The following is a 13,267-nucleotide window of genomic DNA, read 5'->3' as shown; positions in this document are numbered from 1 at the left end:
ATAAGGACTATGACTATGCTTAATTTGAATGATGTATGACAAAGATTAATACCAAAAGTGGCACTGAGAAAAAACGTGTACAAAGTCTATGGGATTTAGGCGACAAAAAGAAGAAGAAGAAGAAAGAACTAGAGGTCTATGTCTGTTTGCAACAGAACATAGGGCTTTTCCGCATTATGATTTTTTTTAATCAATAATATGCCCTGAATATGCATGAACATAAACTCTGTCAACGTTAGCCGAAAAATCGGCTAAAACGGTCAATGTGGACAGGATTTGACCTCGGCAATACGATGTATGTGCGTGTGTACAAGGTCTTTGCTTGGACAAAGAGTGATCTAAATAAATAACTGACAAAGAGTCGAAACGCACTTTGAAAATCGACAATTATTTTTAAATTTTTGATGACGTCATCGTGACGTCACTTCGAACTTTGCATACTAGTAGGATTAACTACCTACCCACCAAGTTTTATGACAATTGGACCTTTCCTTATATGAATTTTGAAAAATCGCATTTTGATGACGTCATGATGACGTCACACATTTTTCATGTTTTGTGCGAATAGCTATTACATAACAGACCAAATCCAAAAAAGAATTTTGCATTTTGCATGTTGCGTTCGGGAGATATGGCTAAAAGATAAAAAAAAAATAATATTCATATAAAATCTCAGGATGACGTCATCATGACGTTACCTCATTTTTAATCTATAACACATACTGGTATAGCCACATATCAAGTTTCAACCCAATCGGACTTACATTTCTGTAGATATAAGACTTCACAATATGTACGTAAATTTTCAAAAATCATACAAAAAATAGGTGATGACGTCATCGTGACGTCATGGTCTTGGCATAATTTTTGTATGAGGGTCTTCCTTGGCTGTTACTTTGATGACGATTCCAGATCGCCAAGTTATAAAAATGGTGGCTTGAAAACGTGTACAAAAGTCAATAGGTTAAAAAATCCCACAGCAGAAAAACTGCACCTTTAAATACGTGATTTGCCTTTAAACTGAAACATTTTTATAGAATATTACTTGATATTCTGACTCTTGGGAATATTTTCAATCAAATGGCAAACGTAAAAAAAAATACGATTTCTTTTTCCTTCTCATAGTAATTCTCGGCCAAAGTTCAGAACTACTCAGTAAGATATATCAGTGTTGTATAGGGAAAGACTCGTGGAGAAAGCTGTGTATAAAGTCTATAAGAAAAATTAATTATTCATAAATCCATAATAAATCACTTGATGACGTCACCATGACGACACTCCTTGGGACACATCTTGGCTATAGGGACTATGCTTATGCCAACTTTCAATGATATCTGACAAAGATTAATGCCAAAAGTGCTCTCTGTCTGTGCGCATGCATGAACATAAAATCTGTTAAAGTTAGCCGAAAATCGGCTAAAACGGTCAATGTGGACAGGATTTGACCTCGGCAACACGTGCGCTGCAGGCTGACTGTCATACGATGTATGTGCCTATGTACAACGTACGTGCATGAACATGTACATTGTGGACGTCCTGTGCATGTTTTGTCAAAGTTAGCCGAAAATCGGCTAAAACGGTCACTGTGGTCAGGATTTGACCTGAGCAACACGTGCCCTGCGCGCTGACTGACTTAAGATGTATGTGCGTATGTACAACGTACGTGCATGTACATGTACATTGTGAAATTCCTGTGCATGTTTTAAAGCAGAGGCATATTGTCAACCTGAAGTTTTGAGCGTGTGCAGGCCATGTTCGAGTTCGCTTATTGCCTCGAAGCTTTGAAATGTTTTAAACCTACCCTTAAGTCGACAGTTAAAGTAAAAACAAATATAAAAACTGCCATGGTTGATTTTTCAGGAATTTTCAAAGGAAAAAGAGTCTTTTCATTATAACTTCCGGTCTGATGACGTCATACGCCTAAAACTTCTCACACGTCTTAAGGGGGTCAAGGTCATCATATACACCAATATTTAGGCGATTCCGACAAACTTCGCCACAGACATCTATTCAAAACACATTTTTGCAAATTTTCAAACTGTCGCTAGAGGGCGCTCGAAGATTGCATGACGTCATTGATAGATGATTTGAAGAATACTATTGGGCAATAGACTAACACCGTTAAAAGCAAGTTCATATCTATTAGCACTTTCAAATAATAAGCCACTTCCGGTTTTGGCCTTTTTCGACCGGAAGCAAGGGTCACGTGATTTCACGCACACTGAATGAAATAAAGACCTCAACCTACTCTACCACTTGCCAGCAACAGAATGCTGCGGACGCGTACGGTTGATTTCTTATGCATTTTTAAATATTAAAAGTGTCACAATTTAATTGCCTATCAATCAACACAGGATGACGTCATCATGACGTCATCATTCCACAATGTTGTTTGAATTAGGGTCTTTGCTTGGACAAAGAGTGGTGTAAATGAATTACTGGCAAGGAGTCAAAATGCCCTTTGAAAAGCGACAATGTTTTTTTAAATTTCTGTGTACAAAGTCTATGGGAAAAATTTAATATTCAAAAATCTATAATAAATTAGTCAATGACGTCACCATGACGTCAATCTTCGGGACACATCTTTGCTATAGGGACTATGCTTATGCAAACTTTGAATGATGTATGACAAAGATTACTGCCAAAAGTGGCACTGAGAAAAAACGTGCACAAAGTCTATGGGGTTTTGGCGACAAAAAGAAGAAGGAAAAAAAAAAAAAAAAAAAAAAATGAGAACAAAAACAAAGGCTTTTCCGCACTATGCGGAAAAGCCAACTAGAGATCTATGTCTGTTTGCAACAGAACATAGGGCTTTTCCGCATTATGATTTTTTTTTTTTATCAATAATACCCGTCCCTGACTATCGGCTAAAACGGTCACTGTGGACAGGATTTGACCTCGGCATTACGATGTATGTGTGTGTGCACAAGGTCTTTGCTTGGACAAAGAGTGATCAAAATAAATTACTGGCAAAGAGTCGAAAACGCACTTTGAAAATCGACAAATATTTTTAAATTTGTTGATGACGTCATCGTGACGTCACTTCGAACTTTGCATACTAGTATGATTAACTACCTACCCACCAAGTTTCATGACAATTGGACCTTTCCTTATATGAGTTTTGCAAAATCGCATTTTAATGACGTCATGATGACGTCACACATTTTTCAAGTTTTGTGCGAATAGCTATTACATAACAGACCAAATGCAAAAAGAATTTTGCATTTTGCATGTTGCGTTCGGGAGATATGGCTAAAAGGTCCCAACAAATAAATATTCATATAAAATCTCAGGATGACGTCATCATGACGTCACCTCATTTTTAATCTATAACACATCCTGGTATAGCCACAAACCAAGTTTCAACCCAATCGGACTTACATTTCTGTAGATATAAGACTTCACAATATGTAGGTAAATTTTCAAAAATCAATAAAAAAATTAGGTGATGACGTCATCGTGACGTCATAGTCTTGGCATAATTTTTGTATGAGGGTCTTCCTTGGCTGTAACTTTGATGACGATTCCAGATCGCCAAGTTATAAAAATGGTGGCTTGAAAACGTGTACAAAGTCAATGGGTTAAAAATCCAACAGCAGAGAAACTGCACCTTTAAATACGTGATTTGCCTTTAAACTGAAACATTTTTATAAAATATTACTTGATATTCTGACTCTTGGGAATATTTTCAATCAAATGGCAAACGTAAAAAAATACGATTTCTTTTTCCTTCTGATAGTAATTCTCGGCCGAAGTTCAGAACTACTCAGTAACATATGTCAGTGTTGTATAGGAAAAGACTTGTGGAGAAAGCTGTGTACAAAGTCTATGAGAAAAATTAATTATTCATGAATCCATAATAAATCACTTGATGATGACGTCATCATGATGTCATAGTCTTGGCATAATTTTTGTATGAGGGTCTTCCTTGGCTGTTACTTTGATGACGATTCCAGATCGCCAAAATATGAAAATGGTGGCTTGAAAACGTGTACAAAGTCAATAGGTTAAAAATCCCACAGCAGAAAAACTGCACCTTTAAATGCATGATTTTCCTTTAAACTGAAACATTTTTATAAAATATTACTTGCTATTCTAACTCTTGGGAATATTTTCAATCAAATGAAAGGCGTAAAAAAATACGATTCCTTTTTCCTTCTCATAGTAATTCTCAGCCGAAGTTCAGAACTACTCAGTAAGATATATCAGTGTTGTATAGGGAAAGACTTGTGGAGAAAGCTGTGTACAAAGTCTATGAGAAAAATTAATTATTCATAAATCCATAATAAATCACTTGATGACGTCACCATGACGTCACTCTTCGGGACACGTCTTGGCTATAGGGACTATGCTTATGCCAACTTTCAATGATATCTGAAAAAGATTAATGCCAAGAGTGCTATAATACGTCCCTGTCTATGCGCATGCATGAACATAAAATCTGTCAAAGTTAGCCGAAAATCGGCTAAAACGGTCACTGTGGACAGGATTTGACCTCAGCAACACGTGCGCTGCAGGCTGACAGACGATGTATGTGCCTATGTACAACGTACGTGCATTTACATGTACATGTACATTGTGGACGTCCTGTCCTGTGCATGTTTTGAAGCAGAGGCATTGTCAACGTGAAGTTTTAAGCGTGCGCAGGGTATGTTCGAGTTTGCTTATCGCCTCGAAACTTTGAAATGTTTTAGACCTACCCTTCAATCGACAATTAAAGTAAAAACAAATATAAAAACTGCCATGGTTGATTTTTCAGGAATTTTCAAATGAAAAAGGGTCTTTTTATTGTAACTTCCGGTCTGATGACGTCATTTGCCTAAAACTTCGCACACGTCTGAAGTGGGTCAAGGTCATCATATACACCAATATTTAGGCGATTCCGACAAACTTCGCCACAGACATCTATTCAAAATACATTTTTGCTAATTTTCAACCTGTCGCTAGAGGGCGCTCGAAGATTGCATGACGTCATCGGTAGATGATTTGAAGAATACTATTGGCCAAGAGACTAACACCGTTAAAAGCAAGTTTATATCTATTACCACTTTCAAATGATAAGCCACTTCCGATTTTGGCCTTTTTCGACCGGAAGCAAGGGTCACGTGATTTCACGCACACTGAATGAAATAAAGACATCAACCTATTTTATCACTTGCCGGCAACAAAATGCTGCGGACGCGTACGGTTGATTTCTTATGCATTTTTGAATATTAAAAGTGTCACAATTTAATTGCCTATAAATACACACCTGATGACGTCATCATGACGTCATCATTACACAATGTTGTTTAAATTAGGGTCTTTGCTTGGACAAAGATTGGTGTAAATGAATTACCGGCAAAGAGTCAAAAATGCCCTTTGCAAATCGACAATTTTTTTAAAATTTCTGTGTACAAAGTCTATGGGAAAAATTAAATATTCAAAAATCTATAATAAATTAGTCGATGACGTCACCATGACGTCAATCTTCGGGACACATCTTTGCTATAGGGACTATGCTTATGCTAACTTTATGCAAATTCATATCTATTACCACTTTTAAATAATAAGCCACTTCCGGTTTTGGTCTTTTTCGACCGGAAGCAAGGGTCACGTGATTTCACCCTTTTGTCCTAGGTCCATGATTGCCAGTGTTTACACATGCACTTGCACAAACATAATACAGTTATGCTGTGCATAACTCTATACGTACATGTGCATCACGCGAAGCAGCTACATGCTATACCTATGTACATGTTCGTACATGCAACATAGACTGGCCGTTTTTTTTTCCCGGCAAGATAACATTGGTCGCAAAACACTTTTTTGCAATACTGTACAATGTCTGTTTCCCTGCTCTATGGTTTAATGAAATTGTTCACAAAATTGCTACGTACTGGATCAGTGAAAGTGTCAAAAGATTTGGTTATTTCTATTGTTATACCTTTTCTTGGTAAAAAGTATGCCTGATAATAAAGGTAACAAACTAAGGAACTTTACTGTTTAACAAATCCAAAAGTTGCTTCTTTGATTTTTTTTTGGGGGGGGGGGCAGGTGAAAGAACGAAAATCGCACGCTCCATTCATAAAAATGACCCTCGAACATGGATAGCAATACGTAGAATCTTCAACAAAACATTGTCAGAATTTTGTCATTTTGTCAAGGGGCCTGGTCTAAGGATGTGAATCTACGTTAATTTGATAAACGTTTAGCAAAGACTCGAGTCAACAACACTGCAATTTTTTCTATGTTACTTTTAAGTCTGTAGGCTAAATAAAAAGAAGAAATGAATTGTCTGGAAGTGTTTTTAAATCAATTGTCACTTCAAGAAATGTCAAAGCCTGAGGAAGATCGTTTATTTGTATTTTGTTTAGCTCCGATTTTCTTTAAAAGCAAAAACACCTTTTATTTCACAGAAATGGAAAGTGGAAACTGCATCCAAAATGAAAAACGTTGCCTTCACAAATTTCCCGAAAGCGGCAGCATTCTTGAGCTACTAGTTGTCTACAGGCAGCGAGAAAAATAGTCAACCTCTGTCGCCAGTACAAGATTTCTGGCAACGCAACTGGCAGTCCCGGACATCACAGGGGAGCCTCCCTAGCAACATTATTTCTAGGCAACCAGGTTGGAATGTGACAATTGGCTTGCACCTGTGGCTCAAATTCCAACATTATTGGCAATCACTCCAGTTGAGCATCAGGTGAAAGGAACCTCCTATTCATGAAAGCAACCAATGGTGTATTTATTTGCCCGGAACCGGCTCATTTAATTGGCTGAGATATTATCATCAATCATTCTCTGGAAAGGCTTTTTGGAGCTGAGATTTTATTTGGGTATTTTTTTTTTCAGAGACCCGGGAAAACTTTATGCGAAAAATGTGGTAAACTGAAACTGAAGTCCAAATAGTTTATTAAATGTAGGGCTCCCGATGTCTTTTTTTCATAGTACGGTTTTATTGTTTGTTTATTTAAAAAATAAAATGCATGGCCTACATTATTTTGTGTAGATGTACTACTCTAGAATATATTTCGGAATATATTTTGATGTTATTATTCAAGGGCTGTTGTTAATCTTGATCATATTCATTTAAAAATAAGAAAAACCGAGCATAACTCGTATTAAGAATTAACTTGGAGTGCAAACTTTAACGGGCTAGGGTTTTTGAAATCATTTTGCTTTAAAAAAAAATCAAGAGAACCAGACGTAAATCTGTCTCTGAGGCCGGGAAAATAAAAGGGGATGACAATTTTATTGTTCTACTCTAGGATATATTTCGGAATATATTTTGACATTAAGTATTAAATGCAAGTGCTGTATTAAATTTTCCCCCTATTCCAGCTGGGAAATAGAAAAGCATCTTATAAAAATACATTCTTGCCTGGAAAGAAATTTTGAGACAATGATTAACAGGCGACCTTCAAAACTTATACATTGTATATCTTTGTTGATAAGCGGCCCCAGGTGGAGTTACTTCTGGGACCGTGCTATTAGCTGCTAGCCAGTGAGAATTTCTTTGGTGAATAAGAACACTTCTTAAACAAAATCATAAATTTGTCAGCGCCTAAAGAATGAAAACATATTCTCATCATCTCATGCTCATGTCGCTCAAGAGAATGCGTTCCCTTGTAGTCTGAGAAATTTCTTAGAGTGTCACTGTCAGTCAACAGGTAGCAATACCTGGTAGCATTCCAATCTTCTTTGCCCAAGAATTTTGAACTCAAGAGAAATCATCGGCGGGGTGTGATGTATCAAGTGCGTTCAGCCGTGATACCTACTGTTATGCATGTTTTCCTCCAGCGCTGCACTACGCCGCACATATCAACTACATATCTACGACTTACAAACATTGAAGACTCTTTGCGAATAAAGCTGGAGACTAGATTGCGCCAAATACATGGTCTCATTTTTAAAATGTGAGTTCCGTTTGAACGTTTGTGAAAATTTCTAAATGGATTTGAATTTGTTTTCATTTAAACATTTAAACATGTAAACGTCACATCCTTAGCCTGGTCAGAGATAATGAGGATTGGTGACCAGGCCCCTACCCAGTTTTATACTAGACATTTAAAACTACTCCCTCACACTAATACTCCCTTATTATAATAATTACAGCCTGGTTTTGACCTCCATCACTGTTCAAGTCACGACCATAATAGAGGGGCTATGAAACTGTCTATTCCCCACCCTGGTATATCAAGGAGGAACAGCATGCAAGAATCAGTGAAGAGCAAATAGCAAGGATATTACTGCTAGGTAATAAAGTTTCCTCTCTTGTTCACTTCACTACTTTAATGATAACTTAAATTGCTATCATATTTACCTTGATCCATTTTTGCCTTGTTTATGTCCATCTCTTTGTTCTTTCCTTTCTTCGCATTTTCATCTCTTTCTCTGCTTCTGCCAGTTTCTTTATGTCCTTTACGATGAGGGCAGTCTTTGAGGAAGTGTCCTACTTTCCCACAGACCCTGCAGCAGCGGTCATTTGGTGGAGCCTCTCCCCCGGTCAACATAAATGTGTCGAAGAAGTATTCCTAACAATAAACCAAATATTACCAAATCCAGTAACAGAAATGTTTCTCATTCGTCTCTTCACTTTTAAAATAATTGTGGCAAAACTTTACAGAAAAACCTCAATGTCAAAATGTTAGACTTATAATGGCAAACAAAATGACAACAGGTCCATTCTGGGACACATTCATTAGGGACACATTGAAATGTCTCCCTAATGTCCGGTTTCTCCCTAAGGTATAATTTATGACAGTCAGGTTGGCATAGCGGTACTTTCCTCGCCTTCCACCACTGTGACCCGGGTTCGAATCCTGCCTGGGCCAATATGTGGATTGGGTTTTCAGTCCCTGCCTGATTCCGTGGGTTTTACCCAGACAATTCTTCTGGGCTTTTCCTCCCAACTCTAAAACTGTAAATTCTTCTCATTGTCTTCTCTCCACAGGTTTCTGAAATTGTTTAAGACCAGCCTTAAAGCTATAGTCCATCATTTGTAATTAGTGCATTTTGTTCGTTTGAAGCAACAAAAGTGTTCAAAATCTAATGAAGGGTGCTGAACAACTTACTTGATGAATTATCAGCTCAGCTTCAGCTTTATATTCCGAGAAAAACCGCATTCTAGGATCTCAATTTCAAATCAAAAGTTGCTAAATCATGTTTCGAATGTTTTGAATTGCAGCTTTACGCGATGTCGCGCACTGATCCGACGAATTATAGCAACCGCGCGCGCCTGTGCGTCGTTCCAATGCTTGTGCGCGCTGCGCCGAATAACAAAACAAACTACTAATTTAAATTTTCCTACGGTGCTTCTTAAGACGCACCGTTGGAAATGCCTTCTTTCGTTGATTTCTTCAAAATGAGAGGTTGCCAGAAAGGATAATTTCACAGGGAGTTTAGTCCCCTAACTATCTTTCAACCAGTATGTTTTTCAACAATAATTACGCCAGTTACTTTTTTGGATAGCTGCAAATGATGGACTCGGGCTTTAAGACACATTTATTTGATAGTTGTTTTCCTTAGTTATATTTAATTGTTTATGAATTGTAAAGCGCATTGCGAGCTCTGGCGGTCCTGAAATGCACTATATAAGAATGTGTTAATATTATTATTATTATTATTCAGGCTTGCAAGCTACAGTGCCTAGTGTGCTTTTGAGGAATCCTGATTCCTGATTAATAATAATAACAATAATTATTACTGGGAATGGGTAATTAGGGAGACTTTCCCATAGACTTGTGCACAAAATTGTTCTAACTTAAATGTGCCCTAACCCAATACTCCCTTGTCCTTTTTCCATGAATTTCGGTATGTTTACTACTTAGACCACAAGCAACAAATATATAACCCATGGTAAAATTTTGCCTCTAAAGGGGGGCTGTGCCATTAGGGAGACAGTTATGTGTCTCCTTAATGACCGGTGTCTCCCTATTATCGAAGAAATTACGATAATGTGTCTTCCTATAAATGGTATATTTAGTAATATAATAATAATGATAATAATGATAATAATAATTATTACTTGTTTCCTTAAGTTAACATTTATAGGTGTACATAATACTGTATTGGACATATACATAATTAAATATATTAGATTTGTTGTCAGTTTTCACTTACATGTTGCTTTGTTGTCATTTTCAGAAATGGATGGATTTGGGGGTTAGTATTTAATAGCAATTATTGTTACATTGACCTATTTAAAGTTTTGTGTGCATAGATGGGAAAACCTCCCCCCCCCCCCCCTAAAAAAAAGGCTGTTCTTGTAGTCTTGTTCCCTGATCCTACCTCGGATGAAATCTCCCCACAGAAGTATGGATGGGGTCTACGAACGAATACTTACCTGTAGAGCAATCTACTTATGCATATTTCCCTACACCGGCAATAATTTACGCTAAGAGTTTGTACAATAGCGCCCTCTCGTGTCCTGCCCATAGTATCCCGTGGCATATATGCCTTGTGAGCGTCCTCTTTTCTCTTACCTGTAGAGCAATCTACTTATGCATAGACTAGCACTATGCCGAGATGCCATTTTATAATTACAGGGGCACGTGACAAGAGGCGTAACCCCGGGTGGGCATGTTAATGACATTAACTGCTCAGTGGCCTCAATATGTTAACCGAGACACAGACTCCGCTACGGGGGTTCGTGCCGTATTGAACCACAGCGCGCCGGTACATAATATAAGTGTATGGTGGGGCAAAAAAGACATAACACATATCTACATACAATTATACTGAAGTTCCGTCCGGGAAGCCGCTATGAATAGCAGCTATGGCCGAACGGTAATTTTTAGTTGTGGCCATAGCGAGGTTACTTTCGAATAAGTATACCATGAAATAAGCAATCACCCCTACAGAAGGCTCTTCGACTGCAAGCTGCAATAGCCGCAGCTTGTGTGACAGCACCAAGCACATCATGTGAAGTTCCTGCGGAGCCGGGTGAAGAAAACCAAAGCTGGGCTGGAGCAGAATGTCTGCTCTCCACGGAAGTACCACTGGTCAGTGAACCAAGAGTCTGGTTAGCCTTGGGATCCACGGTTGGTGGGGCCAGAAAGGAGCTATGAGGAGGACCTTGCAGTTGCCTGTTCCTGTTTGGTTAGTACCCGAGGGATGAGGGAGGATGGGGGAAGGTGTAGGCAAGCAGCCTGTCCCACCGTATCGCCAGTGCATCCGCCTGCCACCAGTGCTGTACCCCATGCGAGTCCGAGTCCTTGGTATCCGAGTCCGAGTCCTTGGTATCCGAGTCCGAGTCCTTGTCTCCGAGTCCTTTATGAATCTCAAGTTGTGTTCTCATCGACAATTATTATGCTTTTCCAATACGGAGAGTACTATGAGTGACATGGTGGTATATATCCAATAATATAGGGTGAGTAAAATAACTATTTAATTGTTAGTTTTTTTTCACTTGGCTTGTAGGGGGCCTATGCCTTGAGTTGGAAACCGCCCCCCCCCCCTCCAAAAAAAATATAAACGTGTAGGGGCCTTTTTTTTTGCATGGAGGGGTAAGAACAAAACATAGAGGTTGACATACCGGTATCCACCGTCGACAAGTACCAAACATATCTCACTTTAATTAATACCCCCATTAATAAAAGCAGTCAGACACAGCGGGAGGACCTATATCAAGGTTTTTAAGTCAGTAAAATGAGAAAGAAATTTCGCAAAACCATACATTAGCATACTAGGCTACACATTGTGCTAAAAATACCTCACACAGAAAAACAAACTTTCTTCCCTACATGTATGTGGCACGGTGGCAGTCGGGATATCTGCCACATGTACATGTACATGATGTAGGCCTTCATTATTATTAGTATGAAGTATTTCACAAATGGACGGTCATTTTCAAATACATTGTTTGGCTGTTTTATTGATCGATTTTGATGGGGGTATAAAAGTAAAACATTTCACAGAATTGGACAAATGCATAGGTTTATGGTTCAACACTTTGGGGGGGGGGGGGGGGGAAGGAAGAAAGTATTTGTCTCCCCCGCAACTGGATCTGTCCCATCATTTACGAAGTTCCTCAAGCTTACACGCTGCAGATGACAGGTGAAGCTGGAGGTAGTTCCACTAATTTCAGAAATTGTGGCTTTGCAAAATTTGCAGTTGCATAATGTCTCTTCTTACCCATTTTGTGGCACAAATACTTCTTGTGATTGGTAAATCCATACTTGATTACTTGGGAAAGCGCCAACAGCTCAGTATGTGCCCGTGCGTACGTGCGTGCTGCGTACGTGCGTGCTGCGTACATGCTGCGTGTGCCCAAACCTTGAATGCTGTAGCTAATTCACACATCGTTAAAAAATATTTTCATTTAAATTCTAGCGCAAGCAATATTTTAGCAGATAAATTTATGAGAATGTTTCAAGGGTGTGCAAATTGAAAAAGTGCTGTACAATATAGAAATTTAACATTAATCATGTCACGCAAGCCACCAGGCCAGTGAACGTGCCAGTTAAGCACAGTCTCATTAGTCTGGTTCCATGGATGAATCAGACTCTTCTCTACCATTCAATCAAGTGTCGTTAGCGAGTCTTTGTCAGGAATCCGAACGGGCACTCACGGACGTAGGTACACTGTACGTCCATGCCTACACCGGGCACAGTATTCGTATCACACAATACGGACCGTACTCACGTCACCTTGGGCTAGCTACATACCGTGCGAGGCGGCGCGTTTGGAGTGACTTGTATTTCCGTCCAACAAGTATCTTGAAAACTAAAAACTACGTCTTCGTAAAATGAAATTGCGGTAAATGTTATAGGTAAAAATAGGTGTTTTTTTCCGGACTCGGGCCGAGTCCTCAAGATAGTCGAGTCCTCATTGTTCGAGTCCGAGTCCAAGTCCCCACCATCTGAGTCCAAGTCCGAGTCCGAGTCCTTTAAAATCGGGACTCGAGTTCTCCAGCACTGCCTGCCATGCGCAGGGGTCGGGGACCCTCGCGCAGTAGACTGGTAAATGGTGATTGTTACATGCAGCAAGCAGATCGACATGTGGTCGGTTGATTAGCAGGAACAGCGACTGAGCGATCTGCGGGCGAAGCGTCCACTCTGTTGGGAGGGTCCACCCCCTGGAGAGGGCGTCGGCAGTGACGTTCTCCTCGCCTGGGAGATGGCTTGCTGAAAGCGTAACATGGTGGCGCATACACCAATGGAGGAGTTCCCAAGTGAGCACACACTTGAGTGCGTAATCGCGATTGATTTATTCGTAATCTTTTTTCACCGCAAAGAGATCCTTGCTCGTTAATGGGAAGGACTCAAATGTTTTGCATCGAGCATGT

The 13,267-nt window shown here is 39.2% G+C and overlaps 1 protein-coding gene across 1 annotated transcript in view; it reads right to left on the bottom strand.

Annotated features, from left to right (window-relative positions):
- LOC119728253 (terminal uridylyltransferase 4-like) overlaps nt 1–13,267 on the bottom strand; it is a 147,765-nt gene that overhangs the window by 66,200 nt on the left and 68,298 nt on the right. Inside the window, exon 12 of the mRNA XM_038200407.1 lies at nt 8,303–8,513. Within this exon, the coding sequence (XP_038056335.1) occupies nt 8,303–8,513 (211 nt within the window). The remainder of the gene's footprint in view (nt 1–8,302; nt 8,514–13,267) is intronic.

This window comes from Patiria miniata, unplaced genomic scaffold (assembly GCF_015706575.1).
Source record: "Patiria miniata isolate m_02_andy unplaced genomic scaffold, ASM1570657v1 HiC_scaffold_20, whole genome shotgun sequence".
Classification (NCBI taxonomy): domain Eukaryota; kingdom Metazoa; phylum Echinodermata; class Asteroidea; order Valvatida; family Asterinidae; genus Patiria; species Patiria miniata.
This window is presented reverse-complemented; position numbering and strand designations above follow the sequence as displayed.